The sequence below is a fragment of the Microchirus variegatus genome, assembly GCF_963457635.1.
Source record: "Microchirus variegatus genome assembly, chromosome: 7".
Classification (NCBI taxonomy): Eukaryota; Metazoa; Chordata; class Actinopteri; order Pleuronectiformes; family Soleidae; genus Microchirus; species Microchirus variegatus.
In genome coordinates this window covers 18,575,049-18,593,953 of record NC_139808.1, presented here as the reverse complement: position 1 = coordinate 18,593,953, position 18,905 = coordinate 18,575,049, and the positions used below count along the sequence as shown (strand labels likewise).

The 18,905-nt window shown below is 41.1% G+C and overlaps 1 protein-coding gene across 1 annotated transcript in view; it reads left to right on the top strand.

The window, feature by feature from the left end:
• plxna1b (plexin A1b) overlaps nucleotides 1-18,905 on the top strand; it is a 162,206-nt gene that overhangs the window by 77,280 nt on the left and 66,021 nt on the right. The window contains exons 7-8 of the mRNA XM_083892918.1: nucleotides 49-148; nucleotides 6,420-6,534. Of these exons, the coding sequence (XP_083749044.1) occupies nucleotides 49-148; nucleotides 6,420-6,534 (215 nt within the window). The remainder of the gene's footprint in view (nucleotides 1-48; nucleotides 149-6,419; nucleotides 6,535-18,905) is intronic.

Sequence of the window (18,905 nt, the reverse complement as noted above, 5' to 3'; positions counted from 1 at the left end):
AAACATACAAGACTCTTAAGTATGTTTTCTGGTATGGTTTTGTTGTAGGTGACAAGCGCGTGGTGAAGCTCTACTTGAAATCCAAGGAAACAGGAAAGAAGTTTGCCAGCGTCGACTTTGTCTTCTACAACTGCAGCGTCCACCAGTCGTGAGTTACACTGATTACGTTTTTCTCCCTGTCTCTCTGTCCCCTTGTCCCATTTCAGTCTTTTGCTTATTGATCTTTTACGGTCTCTCCTTGGGCTGTCTCTTATTACTGTCCACAACAGATTCACTCACACACACACACACACACACACACGTTTGTGCAGCTGTTCTTCTTCGGACACTGCATTGATATCCATTCACTTGAACAGCCTAAACAAGGCGTTAACCCTAACTTTAACCAAAACTTAACCCAACCTTAACCTAACCACAATTCAAATCTTAGCCCCCAAATTAACCAGGTCCTCAGAAATGCGGTACTGAGTCATTGGAACCAGAGTCTCCATCAGGGCTACTGGGCCTTAAGAAAAGGTTCTTAAGAGGAAACGCATACAAGCACACACACTCAGTCCCTCACACACAAATATACCCACCCTGACAACCTCCACAGGAGGCTCGAGTTACCGCTGAAGTGAAAAATCGAACGTGCTGTATATGAAAAACGATTGGGATATGAGATGGTAATTCTAGTCTTATTATCATAACCCACAACACACACTAATGATACTTTAATGATTAATTAATTGAGCGTTGGTGTTCAGTAATGCTTCCCAATCCCATATTATAACTTTATTTATTCCTCTGCCCCACTTGATTAAATAAATAATTCCATCTTATTTGAAAACCTCTATATTCAGTCTGGTATTAATCTGTGTAGTAATCATAATTCTGTAATTTAAGTTAGGTTTGTCTCCTTCACATTCTCTGTGCTCCCTCATACACAGTAAAGGCTTAAAATAATTGGACTACTATATATAAACACTAGTGGAATATACTTTATTGAATTAATTATCTCAGCCTCTTTCTATGATGGTGACATATGATGACATATCCCCACCTAGCGTAGTTAGCTGATGGAATAAGAACATACAGAGCATAAATTTGGTCTCCTTGTCGGTCCAAAAATCTACAGTTTTTATCGTTTTTGTTGGCTTCATCTATTATTCCCAGGTCAAACCCTGACGTCAGATGTGTAGGGAATACATGCAGTAGTAATTTGACTCTCAACCACATTATCTGGTGTGATGGTCTGGCTTTGAAAACTTTGATTTAGTACAGTTTCAGTCAAGCATGTGAACCAACATTTTAAAAGTCTGGTTGTAGTCAGACTCACACAATAATTCAGTTTTGTAAACATAAGTAAGTAAGTCAACTTTGTTTTTAGAGCACTTTTCACAAATAGAATCAGAAAGAGTGGCAATAACCAAGGGCATTTAAAATAATACAACAATTAAAATATGTCACATTAAAAACACAAAAACATAAAAACATACTATTGAAATAATAAAAAACCATAACAGTGTCTTTAGCCGAGTCAATCTAATCAGTCAGATGCAGAGCGTTCCACAAACCAAGATTCTGACATGAAGACCTGAGTGATCGACCCAAAGAGTATGTGGTTAAAAGATCACATGCATTGTGAAAAACCCAAATTTTAAATTCAGTTTGAAATGTGACTGGTATTAACTGTCTCTCCCCTAATCCAACCTCTGCTTAAAATATCCACTACCCATCCAGTCACTAAATCAGGAGCCTGCTGCTGCCGGTTTGGCTAAAATTATCATCCATCTACTACACACTGCCCCAAATAATACCCACCCTCTTGTCCATCCATGCCTGATCCAAGACAGGCTTGAACGTCTGCTTGGGTATTAGCCTCAGGGCAGCAGATGGTTACTAGCCCCCTGGAGTACCTCAGAGTTCTATCACGGCTTCCCTCTGGATGTTAGATGAGCTTCCTATGAGAATTGGCCAGAAACACACATGCACACACACACAGACATGCACAGCCACACCTCTCCCTGCTCTGTCACTTACATCTCATTGAAGCCTTGAATGCCTTGGACACTTAATCCGTTACTGTGACCTTTAACCCACCGCCCCTTCGTCTCCCTGCCCTCTTACTCAAATCCCCTGCCACGACAGCGATGATTAGCTCAGCTGGTTAAGGGTGTGGTGGGTTACAATGTCAACTCACGGTTAATTTATCTCCCATAAGGACCACATGGTGTTTGCTCTATACCTCCCTGTACCTTTAACTGCCTTGGGGCATATCTTGGGTATTATGTAAATCCTGTGAGCAGAAATTGCTACATGTTAAAACAACAAACATATTAAATAAAAGGTGTAACATTTTTCCAAAATGATGTATTGAAATAAGACATCACATGTATAGGAATGACCTTAAGGCTAAAAAAAAAATGGATGAGAAGCGATGCAGACGAGACATTTGCCCATTCGTAGGATATTCCTGCAATGAACGCTGATTAAATCGGCTCCCGCGCTGATCTAATGCAGCCTCCGAGTGATGTAATGGACACGTCTAATGAAGTTACAGATATGGCACTTTGCATCTTCAGCAGCGACTGATGGCAAAGAGAGATGCTGCGATAAGAAACCCATTTGGAGCGGGAGCTACGGCCCGCTTACTGGCTGTGCCCTCTGGGTGTCAGTGTGTGGCGTCTGATGAGATCAGACTGGTAATGTTGTTGGCTATATGACATTAGACTCCCGCCACCGCACGCGAGGCCGTGTTTCCAGAATGCTTCGTCATTCTTTACAGTTTCCATCAGATAATCTTAGAATCAAAATATTACAGGCTTTACATGGCTAAGACTGCAGGCATATTGCAGGAATGAGTTTCCACGCAGATACAACGTTCACGAACTGTGAATTAAAAATTCCTTTGCATTTGTTTCTTCAGCTTCATACTGCACTCAACTATGACATACATGTGCATGTTTTACAGGTAATTGAACCTTCTGGATGAGTTGACTCTCGCCCACCAACTCCCAACACCCAGTCCCCAAAAACACACATACCCCTCCCCATCATTTACTTAACTGATTACGTCGTAGCCCATAGCTTTTCAAAAATGCCATACATTTGCATATTGCTATTAATCTAATTAGAATTCCCAGTTTCAGTTTTTGCTGAGGTTTGAATAGAAAATCACCTCCTTCTGTTCCTTAATTAAATATTTCCATATGCCTTTTCTCACTCCATAGCTACTTGTTTATAAAAGGTAGTAGAATAATTTGTCTGTTATAGTAGGATTGTAAATACACATGGCCTTATAAATCACATTGGCTTGTTTGTGACTGGGTCTTTTGGGATCGAGGTAATTGGAGGAACATAACTGGATGATAAAGAACTAAGAAAGTCATGATGTGAATGAAAAAGGGAAGTTGTGTCACATCCATGTTTCCTTCTTTTTCTACAAATGACACACTCAAAATATGTTGATAAAGTCATGTGCAGGATTTAATCCCGTCTTCAATATTTTTTTAAAAGGGTTCCAGTAATTACAGACTAGACCACTAGAGGACCATTAAATGATTCGTCTCCACTCCTTTTGAAGTGAATGGTAATAACTCGTATTAAAACTCAGGAGTGCCAGAGTGTCAATTTCACCTCACTAGAAGAGCAGGTTGTATTTAGTTCTCAACTGACAGCGGAGAAAGACAGAAATCACTGCCTTTTGTGTCGGGCCCTAAAAAACCCCACTATAGCTTCAAAGCTAGCGTAGCTTGATTAGCATGTGAATATGAACGGATTAAATTAGCATTATGAATGTGGCCATACGGGGAGCGTGTCTGTGGCTTCTCAAAGCCTCTGAGTGGAGCGATAGGGGGATACTGGGGGTCCAAGGAAAGCAGCCCACCCTTGGACAAGACTAGAAGAATTATTATTAAAGGTCCCAAAATGGCCCTGGGTAAGCTTTTCCTTAAAAGGGTTTGTGCCCAGGCTAAAAGAGCGGTTTTGGAATCCTAAGGCAGTTCACGATGACAGGACCTTGGCTACTTCAAGGAACCAAGGATTAAGCAGCAGGGGGTTGTCAGACTGGGCCGACTGCTGGCCTTGGGTGGCAAACATAATGGCACCCTCTTTTATTTCAGCGGGTGTGATCATAAAAGTCCCAGAAAGTTGGCAGCAGTTACCTGCTGATATTTTGCTCATTATTTCAAAGTCACTGATGGACTAACAATGTTGATATGACATGAATAAAAGATAAAAGTCAGTTAGGAATGTTTAATATCAGGTCTTAGTGGCAGATGTGTTGACGGGTGTTTGGGTTTGATCTGCCAACTATACATTGTGCTGTTGGCAGCTTGGGCCTGGTCACCCACTGTGTTAAGTGGGTGCTGTACTGTATTTTGATGAGCACAAATGCATTGGTGGCCCCCCGCACAATAAAAGACTGACAACCAAAGTAGTGATTATTGTAGCGCTAACAAAAACCCAACAAACAGCACAAAGAGCCCGCTGCTAACTTGCCATTGATGCCCTTTATTCTCTTTCTTACCATACACTTAACACAAAACACCAGCTACAACCCCCCCCCCCCCATCTGCGTGTCGGAGCACAGTATGCTAACCTATCATAGCGTAGCCTAATCGCTTTGCCTCCATTTGTTGGCAACATTGACAAATCTACCACTTGCTCTTGCGTGGTATTAGCAGGCCTGTTATTTCCTTAGCCACACATCCCTCATTCTAAATGGACAGCTTCTCTCAGCACAATGCTAAATTGGTCAATTAAAGCGACAGTGGGATTGAATTTAGCTCCAGCTTCTGATCTCACTCAAACGGAGGGGTCTGGGCTGGAAACGATCACTTAAAGTGTGCACCCACCAAATGAGCGACCTTAATTGATCCAAATGAATCCACGTCAGGGTTTGATGGATTTGTATATGAGCTCCATGTCTGAGCTCAAGAGTTAAAGCCCTCAGTTTTTCATGTGTGTGAGGGGGAACGGTAGCTGGCAATTTACACAGGGTTAAAACACACTTGAGAGCTTGTCGGGGAGTGTGTGCATAGCCGTTGGAGAGAAATGTGCAAATTCAAATCTGGTGGAATATAAATCAGCCTACACTGTGATGCATCTCTATCTGCTCTTTTATTGTTATGGAGCTAGACTTGCTTACCTTGACTGTATTAAATGTAGTTTATTATATTTCCGGCAAACCACATTCCCTCGCAAATCATTATGGCTAAATGAAAAATTTGCACCTCAACTAAATCTTCCTGACAAAAGGGTTTATTAAGCTTTGTAATAAAATGAAACAATTTTATTTGTAAACCCGTAATGGCTAAATTTGATACTTCTATGCACATATAGCTGCGTCTCTGGAGGGAAGAGAGAACAGCAATAACATGAAGCTGCGATGACAAACTGTGTGCATGGACCTGTCTGACTGTCCTGAGACACACACACACACACGCACTCTCACACACACACACACACACACACACACACACACACACACACACACACACACACACACACACACACACACACACACTCTCCTCAACTTCCAACCTAATGTTTCCTCCGTCTCCCATGAGACGCCCATGCGGAGCCTGCAGGCTATACCCCGCCTCCTTCCCTTTTTTCCCCTTCTCGCTCTCCCACGATACCTGGCGTCTCCACCTCTCTTGGGGAGACCCACCTGCTTTTGATCTTTCTCTTTTCGGTCCATCCATCTGCACTTCTCCTCAGCTAAAGCAGGTGAATTTAAAATGGTGAAGCGCTTGTAAGCCCATGGATGAAAGAGAGCTTTAGACAAAGAACAGCGGGGAGAGCTTTTTTAAAAATGAGACGGCCGCAAATGAAAGGGATGGATAGAGGGAGACGGGCAGAGATGGACAGACGGGAAGAAAGGCTCAAGGCTGAATGCACGGAGATGGTGATATGGCAGAGGTATAGGAAAACAGGAAAGGGCAGAGATTGTGAGAGAGATCATTATACATATACATGTAGAAGCAGCAAGAGGTCAGTGAAGTGAGTGAGGGAAAGAAAGAGGTCAAGACGGATTGTGGAAAAGATGGAAGATGAAAGAATGAAAATGAGGTTTCCAGACATGGTGGGGTAAAAAGTCCACAGACAAAAAAAGTAAATAATTAAAAGAAAAGTAGCATTTTAAGAACAAAAAGACTACAGTGGATTCTGTGTTTACACTTTAGATCACAATAAGTCCTTACCTTTTTCTACCTCACTATATTTTTCATATAGTTTTGCTCTAAATAAATATTTACAGAACCACTGTAATATTTTTATATTATTTTAGTGCACTTACCTGAGATGAGATTTCTGAAAAATGAAATGCAAACTGCAAAAAAAGAGTATGAAATATTACTATTGAACTTTCATTTTAAACTTTATCAACTGAAGCATATTTAGTGAAACACATATTTCTCATCTTGTTGTTTCAGGTGCCTTTCCTGTGTAAACGGCTCCTTCCCATGCCACTGGTGCAAGTATCGCCACATGTGCACCCAGAATGCCAACGACTGCTCTTTCCAGGAGGGACGCGTCAACATCTCTGAGGTAAGATTGATTATGGAGGATCTGTGCATAATGTTGTAGTTTTGACAAAATGTGTGGCACAATTTTGTAGCGCTAATGCAAAGTTATACTTTAATTGGTGATATCTGACCACTGTTTTTCACATTCATACATGGCTTTGATTCCACAGTGAAAGTTTGCTTATTCTATCAAACTCGCATTATAGGAACATTGGCATCAACAGTGTTCAGCTGCACACACTTTTACCCCCACACCTTCAGTGCTTCGGTGTGTGTCTGCCTGCCTGTGTGTGTAATTGTGGCTCTTGGCAGAATGACAACAGCTTGTGTACTGCGCAGCAATAATTCTGTCGTGGCCCATAAGGCTGTAAGCAGGCTGGGATGAATGTCTATGGAAATACTGCCTTGTTCTTACATAGCAAAATGCTGCATTAGCATAAAAGCTAATATCAATCGTGGCGAGTGGCGGCTGTAGCGAGAGCGGCATGCACACGGCATAACAAGTGTTTGACAACTGCTGGAGTGAATATGCAAGGATTTTAATGATGGACACATCACTTTTCTGTGGTTTTTCTCTCTCTCTCTCTCTCAAATGTTCTAAACAATCCTGCATATATAAGGCATTCAAAAACATAGCCCCTTAATGGGCTTACATATGTAAATCCACTGCACTCTCCTGTGACTGACAGTTGTGCTATGCTTTATCTGATGGACACCTGACATGCACACATTCTTACAATTTCACCTTATCTCTGTAGGTTCGTGTTCCGACTCGCCCTTTGTTCTCTATGTAGATTACCTCCCTCCCCCTTGTTGGTCTCCTTAAATCACAGGCCTTTATTAATTGGTCAACCTCCATCCAATTACGTCCTTCCTTATCTCTTCTCTCAACTGGAGCCGTGCAGAATCCCACACCCTGCCACAGTAAACCACAGCCTCCTCCAGTGCCATCCAAAGCAACACACAGGCCCAGCTTTCACGCCTCACAGAGCTAACGTTAGCGGATTACTGCGCCCATCTGCAAGACATGGGGAGAGCACTGGCTAGCACACTGTGAGCTGAGACAGGCCAGAGGGGCAACGGATGGATTAGCAGGAAAGGCCTGCAGTGATGATAAGAAAATTTAGAAAAGCAAGGTGTGCAAGGGAACATGAATTGCATGGTAACATTGGTCAACAGCAAGGATGAGCAATATGCGGTCTGATATTGGTCAAAACCAGTCAGAAAAACTATAAATGTTGCTTCAATTCTGTAAATCTTTTATGGGGGCAGAATATTTGCGCTGTTTTTGAATTAGCTGTTAAGGCTATATGGTAGCACACATGTAAAACTACAACGTGTTTTTGTGGTATCACACAGATTGTGATATTGTGCCGTCCTCAGAGAATAGCAGGAGATGTGGTGCAGCATGTTAAACGTCTACATCACTGCACATTTATTCATTACAGTTTATGAATATCATGTCAATGATATAGGAATATTTTTGTCCGAGGCGTTTTTAAGCACCTCACTACATTTACTGAGGCTCAGTTCAAAGCAGGATGGGCAAGAACAAAAAGGGGACAGAGATAAATAGCTGGAGAGGGAAATGAAGAAGAATGAGAGCGGCAGCAAAGGGAAAGAGGAGACAGACGGACAGAGCGACTGAGAGTGGCATGTGAGCAGCAGAGAGCCCTTTAGTCTCCTGTCACCTCTTCTGCCCAAGAAACCACCAACCACATGCTCTGCCAAAGAATCCATCATCCTGCACTGACACACACACGCGCGCGCACACACATTCACCATACATCACTCCTATACTCTGTGTCTTTCATGCACAGAAGTGTAAACATTTTGACAGTGACATGCGTGTGCACACACACACACACACACACACACACACAGTCATTCATCATCCTTCTTCAAGCTGCCATATCCATTAGTTTCGCTCTCAAGGCCCCAACTAGTACAGCTCTTCCTGTAGGCGAGACTTATCCCTCTCTTCTCCAGGGCCCATCTCTCCCTCTCTCACACTCTCTCCAGCTCATTCCTTACCACTTTGATGCTCATTCACTCCATTGTTTTCCTTCACCCTCCTCCTCCTGTGTATGAGTGAATGAAAGCAAACAGAGTACAGACACATGGCTGTTTTATGGTTTCATCCCTTTATCTCCGAGTGTGAGTAAGAATAGGTTGGAAATGCCATCAGGGATGAGTATATACATTCTTTTTGTGCATTAACCCTGATATAAACAGCAAAGTTTATCATAAAAACCAAACTCGACATTTCTCTTTTGCTTCTCTCTCCTGCACATAAACTCAGAGAGAATTGTATTTTCAGACTGTGATCAAAAGCCAGAAAATAATGTATTCACATCGTCTTCAGAGTTCTATTTCTCACATTTAAAATGAATCACGGCCACTCTACACTACAAACACCAGTGTTTTTGTTCCAAAAATAATGAACTTAATAGTTGACCATCTCTGAATATAAGTTCTTGTTCTCCTCTGACAGTATCAGAATCGTTTGTTGCCATGGCAACCCAGAGAACCAGTGGATCCTTTTTCCTTTATTTTATGTTCTGTCTAAAAAGAATGCATCCTTTCTGCAATTTGATAGATTACATTTCTATTTATGGCTTTTTTTTTGTTTGTCAAGCAAAAATGAAAATGTAACACAAAATGATTTGAACAAGCCAAAGAATGTAGAATGTAATTTGTTTCTGTGAACAAACTGTATCAGGGAGAGAAGAAAGGAGAATATACAGAGGAAGCAGGCAGAAAATAAATATAATGAGTGACATTTCTAAATCAAATATGCATGAATCAACAATGCCTCCAATGGCACAACAGACAAATTCTTAAATGAAGGAGCAACCGTGCGGAAAATTGCAGGAGACGAGCAAGAGTTAGAGGAAAAAAAGCAACAGAGAGGAAAGAGGTTAGAATAAAAGAAGGAAAGTAGGTCTCCTTGCTTTATTATATTTTTATTCACATAGTCAAACCTTCCCCTTGTTTCTTTTGTATGCTTTTCTTCTTTATGGAACTTAATTGCCATTTGTTCCTCTAGGTTTCGCTTTCTTTCTTCTCCGCCTCTCCTTCCTCAGCCCTGGAGAGAAATCACTATTCTGAGCCAAAGCGTTGATGAGTGTGGGGAAAGGGTTCGGGGTGGCTGGGCTCAGCTCTGTTAAGACCAGCTTACATGTTTGTTTTGCTGCAACGCAAGGCTCAGTCTCACTTGAGCAATCAGGGCGGCGGTTAACTTGATCGAGATTTGCGGTTACAGTACTGCCCACAACCCTTGACTCTCCCCTTCTATTTCTCTCTTTTAAAGCCTTACTTTTGAGCAGTCGTGATATTGTTTCCTTTCCAGATTGAGGAAAATATTTAACTCATCACTGACGATTATCTCATAGAATGTGTTGACGTCTTTGTGTCTGCGGCATGATTTAAGTTCATGTCCAAACTAAACATTTTGTCAGGAAGTGCCCATTATTTCCATCATGATCTCTCACACGTCATTTCAAATGTAACACATCCACCTTCTCTAAGTCTTGTCCGTGGCTTCTCCATCATCACCTTCCTCTACATTTATTTTTGGCACTTCCTCCACGTCTGTGTGACATGGAATGTGTGACCCCAGTGACAAATTTTGTCACTCTTTTGTAAATTCAACACCTTCCACTCCTTGTCCACTTTCTGTCTCGTCTTTGCAAGGATACACGATGGACGAAATGATGTCACCCTTGTCCCTTCACTGTCCTCCACCCGCTTCCTCTTCCTCCTCTTTTGTCTGTTTGCGTTGGCCTTTTTATTAGATGATACGTCGTTGTGAAATGAAACCCTTTGAAACCAAAAGTACTGACCCCACCTTGCCCTCATGTAAATATAATTTGCTAAATTTAAATACAGCAGGTTATTGCTGTACTATTTCTTGGCTTGTATTTGTTGCTAAGCAAGCATCCGACATACTGAGAAATACACTTTTTGCTAATGATCTGAAAAGTGTTAATTAATCAGCTTGGGCTGTGCTTGTAATCAGATTTTCTTCTTTTTTTAACCTTTAATCAGACAGAGGCTGGCTGTTTCTCATTGTTTCTCATCAGATGGATGTATTTAATCAACAGTCAATGGCATCGATCGTCTCCAAGAATATAAGAAAGTGTCCTTTCTTAAAGTCTCAACTTGTCCTTAAACTCAATAAAACATACATGTAAATTCATTTAAAAAATACACACACAAACATTCTGACACACTTTTTCCTGTCTTAATGTAATGGGAACTTATTTGGTAACATGGTCAGTTTGGTCAGTCTTTCAGTTTTTCTTCAATGTAACCTGATGTCAGTTTTGTAAATTATCTTCCCATTTAGAGAAAAGTAAATGATAATACACGGCACATTATGAGTAAACACTAGTGTGATTGACAGTCGGTGCCCACTTGTCCAGATCAGTCTGTGAACTTCCGGGTTTCAAAATGTGACACATGAGGCGTCAAAACAGGAGTCAGTTTTGCAGTTAGAAGACTTTGTCCATCTTGTGTTGAATGGGTGTGAACAGTCGTAAAACTCAGTACCCAGGACGGATGTTAAATCCAGGACTGAACAGGGCATTCGGCTGCACTCTGAATAAAGCACACCAATTCCACGTGAATATGTTCTCTCAAGCACCATCTCACTCAAACAGTCTCAGAAACACATGCGAGCTGTTCCTCTGTCTTTCTCTCACAAACACACACGCACATTTGCTCACAAAGGCCGACAGGGTTATTTGTGACGGAGGTGTGAAGGCCCCAGACCGTGACATTCTGGCACACGGTGTTTACCCTGGCTAGTACTCAGACACTAAACAGAACACACACACACATATTTCAGAAAAGGACATATCACAGACTGTAGGCCAAGGCCGTTCAAGGGGCCATACTGTGTGCATTGGCATATGTGTGGGTTTGTCTATACCGTTTTAGCATGTGTTTGTGTGACTGTCGCTGGTTCTCATCAGGATAAAGCACGACCAGCAGCACAGGGGGGCATGTGGGTCAGGGTAAGGAAGGAGTCGGTGTTTGAACAATATCAACCTTTTTTTTCCCCACTCATCCACTCCATTTTAGGAATATCTGTTTTCATCCCTCAGAATCCTCCCTTCTTTTCACACACGGCGTCTGCCCCCTGTTGCCCCTTTTATTTGAAATGCAATATTGTTTTGAACGTGGGATGAAAAGTTCACGTTCAAGCTGTAATCACCTGTTCCAAAATGCATGCTGCAGTCTCATAGACCATTTGAAGTACCCCTTTTTTATTTTATTTAACCTTTATTTAATCTGATAGAAAAACCCATTGAGATGAAAATCTGTTTTCCAAGGGTGACCTGGCCAGGAGGTCAGCAGCACACGTCATAATAAATAGTACAGATTCAGGAGACAGATTGCAATTATTTAACCGTGTGCAAAGTTGGCTTGTCCTTAGGATCCAGCAAAAGGCTTCTACTAAGGTTTCCTCCCAAGTGACAGCAGCGACAGCATCTTGGAGATGTAGACCTGCATTACTGCTGCTTTGGTGGAGAGTCATGTATTTGTATTTCTGGAAAATTATATTACAAATTAAGTCGGGCCATTTGCCTTGATGTAACATTATTATAATTTAGTTAAAAGCTGTCCTCCTGTTGTCCATGATTTATCCTCCACCAAGTGTTTATTCCATGTCATTTTAATGAGTGCTTTGTTTTGAATAATATTAATACGTAAAAGCTTTTCTTTTAATGTGCACTGAAAACCTTTTCTTGGTTGCTATTCTTTCTATCAGTCAGTTAATTTCCTCTTTCCACCTAAACACAACATGTAGCTCCTAGCTGGATCCATTTTTGCCCTTAATTAAAAAAAGATGTGCCAAAGCCATATTTAATAAAATATAAACAATGCTTGAAAGGAAGGAAACAAAGTAAATGAGAAATGTGGGATATTATAGCCCCATGCTGTTCTTTAAGACAATGCAGTCCTTCTATTGGTGCATGCATTTCACCGGAGACAAAGTAAAGACGTTTAAATGTGGTGTAATTGAGACCAGATGCAAACTGAGGTAGACAGGAACAGAAAAAAGTAAAGAAAAACACAAAAACAAGGGCAGTAAAGCAAGTGCAGAAAGTCCGGGCAGTAACGAGCGGCGGATTAAATTCAGATTGACGCAATTTATTTTCCAAATGTAGGCTCCATGGTGGGAGTTAAGGGAGAGAAAGAGAGTAAAAACAAGCGGGAACATGGAGAGGAAGTGGAGGCGACAGGGTGAAGTAACCACATGCCTCCTTTGCCAGATGGATCTTAGTCAGACCGTGACCAGCCAGCATTTAACCCTTGGACTGGTTTGGTAGCAGTGCTTCTCAGACCGCCTCTGACTGCCCTCCAGCCCTTCATGTTTCCGTTTTTGTTGTTCTTTCTTTAACTTTCATAGGAAACTTCTCAGACACTTGTCCAATACGAGTCAATAATCACATTACCTTGGGGAAATCAGTGTGCGCTTGTATCAGATGTTGTAGAAAACTGTCTTTTACATCCCCTCTAATTTGTTTTGAAGAACAATGTGGTGAATTGAGGAGGTGGAAAACATTTTGGAGGAATCTTTTCAGCCTCTTGGTCACTATTTGTGTAAAGACCAGGGAATTTTGAAATTTCCCCCTTGATGCTGTTGTTGTATACGCATGCAGATGTTTTATCTTTCCATCTCACTGTGGCTATTTTTGTGCTCGTCATCCCACATCTTCTCTTTCCCTCGTTCCTCTCCTCCGGCTTTTCCTTATGTTTTATCAGAAGCTCTCCCTGAAATCCCCACGCGCTCTGCAGCGTCCTCATGTCCATTCATCAACCCCTCACCGACAGAAGGCAGGGAGGGTGGGTTGATCAGTGCTAGGGAGGCACTGTGGAGCGAGCAGCCGGTTACACCCTAAGAAGTGTGTGCTTAGTCGACAACTACACAAGGACAGGAAGAGTTATAGTCACAGTAGGGTGGAGTTTAACAAATGCAGCTTGGTTTTACTGTTAGGGCTTTATTTCACTAGATGCATATTTTTAGTGTGTGATTTTTCACATTTGATGTGTGTGAGCTGTCATAACACCATCATAATTTATCTTTCTGGACTGAGGTTGATGTTTTTGCACATCCTAAAAAATGTATAGATCAGAAAATGTTCTGGGTAGGAATCACCAGAGACTACGATTTGGTCATGATGCGATATTATCACGATATGTACTCACACCACAGCTCAAGTGAGATTGAGCTCTTTATTTGAATGCTAATCAAGTGTGTAACTAATATGCTAAAAGAAAAATAATTCTTAGTCTCTAAAGCAATATAATATTGCCACGCAGAATATTGCTACATTTCACCCCTAGCAAATGTGCTCAGTTGGGACAGTCTTCAAATCTTGCCTGAAAGACGTCCTTAAGTCTTCCTGAAAGTAGTAAAATTACCAGCTTTAACCTGATGAATGAAGCAAAGCTCTCTTCGCTTCTCTAGTCTTCACTTTGCTCAGTTGTATTTTCTCTTTCTTTTTGTCCATTGTAATCATCATCATCACCAGACGCTGATGCCTCTGTTTTTTCTCGTTTTCGTTTTTTCTGCTTCTTAATAGATCCGCTTAATCCCGTTGCGGTGGTCGTGAATAGCGAGGATGTGTGTGAATTATTTGCGAGTTTGTGTTGTCTATTCACATTGCATTTGTTGTGCAAAGGCGCTCACATTTGTGGAGATTTTGAAGGAAACTTCCTTGGTTTGATCGCGTTAATCCTCGTCTGACATTGAGAAAAAGTAAAGCAGTCAGTTTGGCTCCTTCCAAGTGTTAGGTAAAAAACATGGCCCCTTGGTTATTCTTTCTCCTTGAGGTAATCCCACTGATGCAGCGACGATCACCACAGCTATGCCATTACACCGGCTGTGGCAATGAATACACAATCAGCGAAAGCTTAATGAAGAGCAAATGGTGTAGTATAGATTCACACAAGTGATGCACACACACAGGAATATGATGACATGATAGATGCTCTCTGGTTTCTAGGCCATGCATGTGTGTGCGTGTGCGTGTGCGTGTGCGTGCGCGTGTGTGTGTGCAAGTGTGTTTCTATGTGTCAGTCACATCCCAGTGGTTTAATTATTCAGGCTGTATTAAATCTTCATTTCTGTGACGCTTGCAGCCTCACCCTGTTTAATGGTGAACATAGATGAATATTGCATTTTCACCAGCAAACCTTTAGCTTGTGTGTCAGAGAGGCGAAGAGAATGTTGAGTCACTCAGAGAAAAAAAAATATTACAGAATAACACAGCAATGTGAGATGGAGTAGAGCAGGGAAAGCAGATCGGGAGAGTCTCAGTCTGTTTGCATGTCCAGAAAATTCCATGACTGTCCTTGTCCCAATCTGCAAAACAAGGAAAATGCAAACGATTACAATATATATATATATATATATACAAAATATAAGGACAGGGGGAAAAAAGCAATTAAATAGCTACATATCATTAACAAAAAAAAAAAAAAAAAAAAAGAGAACATAAATAAGTGTTCAAAATTAAACAATTCAGCTAGCTAAGCTGCTGTTAGCATTAGCTTAGCTTGTTGTCAGGTCAGAATTGTTCTAGCGTTCACTGTTACAAAACTGATTTAATGAAGGAAGTGTGTAGGACTCCGCTACGAAGGGGCGATATGCCCCTTTTCAGCTCGTTAGAAATGGGTGGTGTCCGCTTTAGCTTGTCGCTAAGTCTTCCTACCATCTATTAATGTAACTATATCAGATTTCTGTAAACAGCCAGAGCATGAATTCAGTCATCTCTAAATTATAAACCGGCCTGAATTTTGCTACATGTCGTATTCTTCTGTAAACCAACTTCTTCTATTGTTCTATTGGAGTTGAATTGAACCCTAGTCCACCTAAAGGTATAGTACATGTAGCCTTGCAATTATTAATCGAGTATAAATTGATTACTAAATTAATTGTCAAGTATTTTACTAAGTGAGTTTTTTGATCGATCAACATGTTACAGACCAAACAAATACTCGATTAATCGAGGAAATAATCGACTCCCAGTCGAGTTATCTGGGTTATTATTAAAGAAATGGACAAATTCAATTTAGTACAAGTTCTTTCATTCAGACTGTTTTACCGCTGGGATGCAGAGACATCAAGGTAAAAACTCAAAAGACCAGCAAACCAGTCTGTAATGTTGAACCTTTCACCATGTTGCTTTACTCAAGTGACCAGCGCTTATTTTATTTGTCTTCTACCGACACAATTGCACAACATAGAAAAGCCAAGGTGTTCAGCGATCCACGGCATACCAGCTCCTCACATGTGGAGATGAACTCAAATGCCAGTTTGAGTGCTGGCTTTAGTCTTTATACAGTATGAATTCTAACATCTCACCGTAAAATTGGTTTATTTTTCTCACCGTGCAGGGGTTTAATATATTAAAATGCAAAGCACTTCAAACAACACCCTGAAAGAAAATATGTTATTTTATTATTGTGTTTGGAAAATTCTCGATATTTGGTGTATTGTCCTGAGGACAGGATGGGAAATAGAGAAACGCCAAAAAAAAAAGATGACTTTTGTCATTTTAGTCTAAATAAATTCAACCTCTGCTGCAAATATGCATGGTATTCTGCTGGCTGTTAAAATACAGTATACATTTTGTCAGAAGTAGGTTATTTATTTTCAGGCAGCATCTTAAAGAGACTAAATGTGTTCAGATGTTGAAGTGTGACTGATGCGTTGTGTTCCCAGCACAGCTGGATAGATTTTTTGCACAGATTATTGTTTGCAGACCAGAGAGTGAAACTTTTGTGCTTCTTTTGTTGTTTGTTTTTGGGTGTGTGGCTGGGCTCATTAATTCTTTTGGTGTCTGTTGTTGTTGTTGTTTTTTTCTAAAGGGGTGGTATGAAATGGCAAGTAGTTTGTTTCTGTTCTGGTAAAATCCAAACTCATCAACTGACGCTTACACTCTGGATTCTTTATTCCTCAATTCTATAGACCTTGTTATTGAATGCAGAAGTATTAGCTTTGTTGTCTATGTCGTGAATAAATAGAGAATTCCTGCACTTTCAACTTTCCCTGGACGTTTGGTTTTCTTCAGTTCAACGCATATCGAGTATTAGAATCGTTATATGGCGACATTATTGGTATTGTGAATCGTATCGTTAGCTACCCTTTTGAATTCCACCCAAATACTAACTGTTTCTTGCAACACCAACAACCATTAATCATAATTAGCTATGGTTTTTCCTGCAGCTTGGATGTTTTACCAACTTTTCATTGCGTAGTATACTTCTCTGGCTTCTATGGTTTTCAGAGGGTTTCAACAAAGTGTAATGAAGAGACATGGGGATGCTTTGGTGGCTTCTCCATATGTAAGTGTATATTTCTTTATTCCTCTGAGGGGAAGAAACATTTGTATGACCTTTCACGTCCACATTCCACATCAACATTAGTTCTCTAAAAAGAAAAAATCCACTAAAAAGCATAATTAACATGTTTTCAGTCATTATAGATTTGCATTTCCCAGTCTTATGCCGACGAAAATGACAATTTATGGCGCGTCTTGTCACTGAAACATGGCATTGTCTTCAGAGAGGATGCTATAGGCAGCTATAGGCGGCAGATGGGAGAGTGTGTACACCTCTCAAGTCAAGGTTTGTCTTTGAAAAGCTGAAAAGCACAAGGTTTGATCGCAGCTGACATATCTGGGTTAGAATGATAACGCGGTGCCTGGCGTGACACCCCCCCCCCCCCACACACACACACACACATATATATATATGTACACACACACACACACACTACACTTCTATCTTTGTGAAGACGATGAAAATCCATAAGGATAAAAAAGAAGACTGAGAAAAAAATATTAACACATTGCTGCTCATTATTGTTTTAGAGCATTGTGTGTAGCATCTGTGTTGAGGGGATTAACTGTGTAGGTTTGCTTGTAAGTTAAGTATAATGGAGGAGAGAATGCAGTCAGTGTGCACTCAATGTCAGGGTGTGTGTCTGTGTGTGTGTTCTTATGGGGGAACAAAAAACTTATAAACCATAGGAGAGGACATTTTGTGAAAGTGGGGACATTGTGGCTGTTCCTCACATTCTGTCACTCCACTTGGCTTTAAGGTTAGAATTGGGGTTAGGTTAAGGGTTAAGTTTAGGCATTTAGTTGTGATGTTTAAGGTTAAGCTAAGTGGTTAGGAAAAGCAGTATATCTATGATTGCCCTCACTATGAATACTGTGCAAATGTACTTGTATTTATATCTATGTGAGGTCCAAACAATGTACCACCCATATCCTTGTGAGGACATTTTGACCTTGTGGGGACATTTTGTATGGCCCCTCTTATAGGGTTGGGATTAGAATTATGTTAGTTAGTGTTAGGGTAAGGGGCTTTGGAATAATTTGTCAATGATGTGTCCTCACTAGGATAAAACAACAAGTTTGTGTTTACACATTGGGGACAAAAAGCAAGTCCCCATAATGTAAATGATGACATTTTAAGGCAGAGGTATGTTGTATGTTTAGGATGAGGCTAAGGTTAGAGTTAGGGTTAGGCCAGTAGTAGTTTTGGTATAGTACAGAGTAAGTCTCCAGGATATATGAAATGAATGTAAGTCAGTGTAAAGTATGAAAATCAGACGGTGTGTGTGTGTGTGTGTGTGTGTGTGTGTGTGTGTGCGTGAGCGTGAGGACCATACAGCCAAGTCCAAAAGTCTGAGACCACAAAGTGATGTCAGGTCTTTGGATCCACCTGCACATTGTCAGGTACATCCAGTCAAGCTTCTGCTCTGCGAGACTTTGATCATCCACACCGTGTTTTATTCATGTCACACGTTCCCCCTGCGTCTCGCTTTAAGTTAAACTCTCCTTTCTGTGCTTCCTGCGCTCCCTCATGTTTCCAATTCTCTCTCTCTCTACACTTTCTCTCCGTCGCTGCCTCCCTGCATCAGAACTCTGCTCGGAAGCGAAGGGCGTGGGTGGACAATCTCTGTCCCTTTCAAGGTTCAAAGTCCTGTTTCTTTCTCTGCTTCTCTCACTCCTGCACTGTTCTACATGTTGCCTTATTAATTGCCCTCCCCCTTCTCTCTCTCTCACATACACACGCACACACACACACACACACGCACACACAATAAGTGTCTGGTTGGTCACAGACCGTCTTTCTAGTTTCTGCCCCCTAATGAGCTTTACACACACGCACACACTCAGAAAAATGTCCATGTACCTGCCACACCCTGCAGCTCATATAGACACAGTAATTATCTGTACTCCTACAGTAGTATTTATTTATCATCTATAATAATTGCACCTGGACACTTTTTGTTTTCCATCACTGAACTAGAATATCCTACACACACACACACCCGCACATGTGCACGCTTGAACAAACACA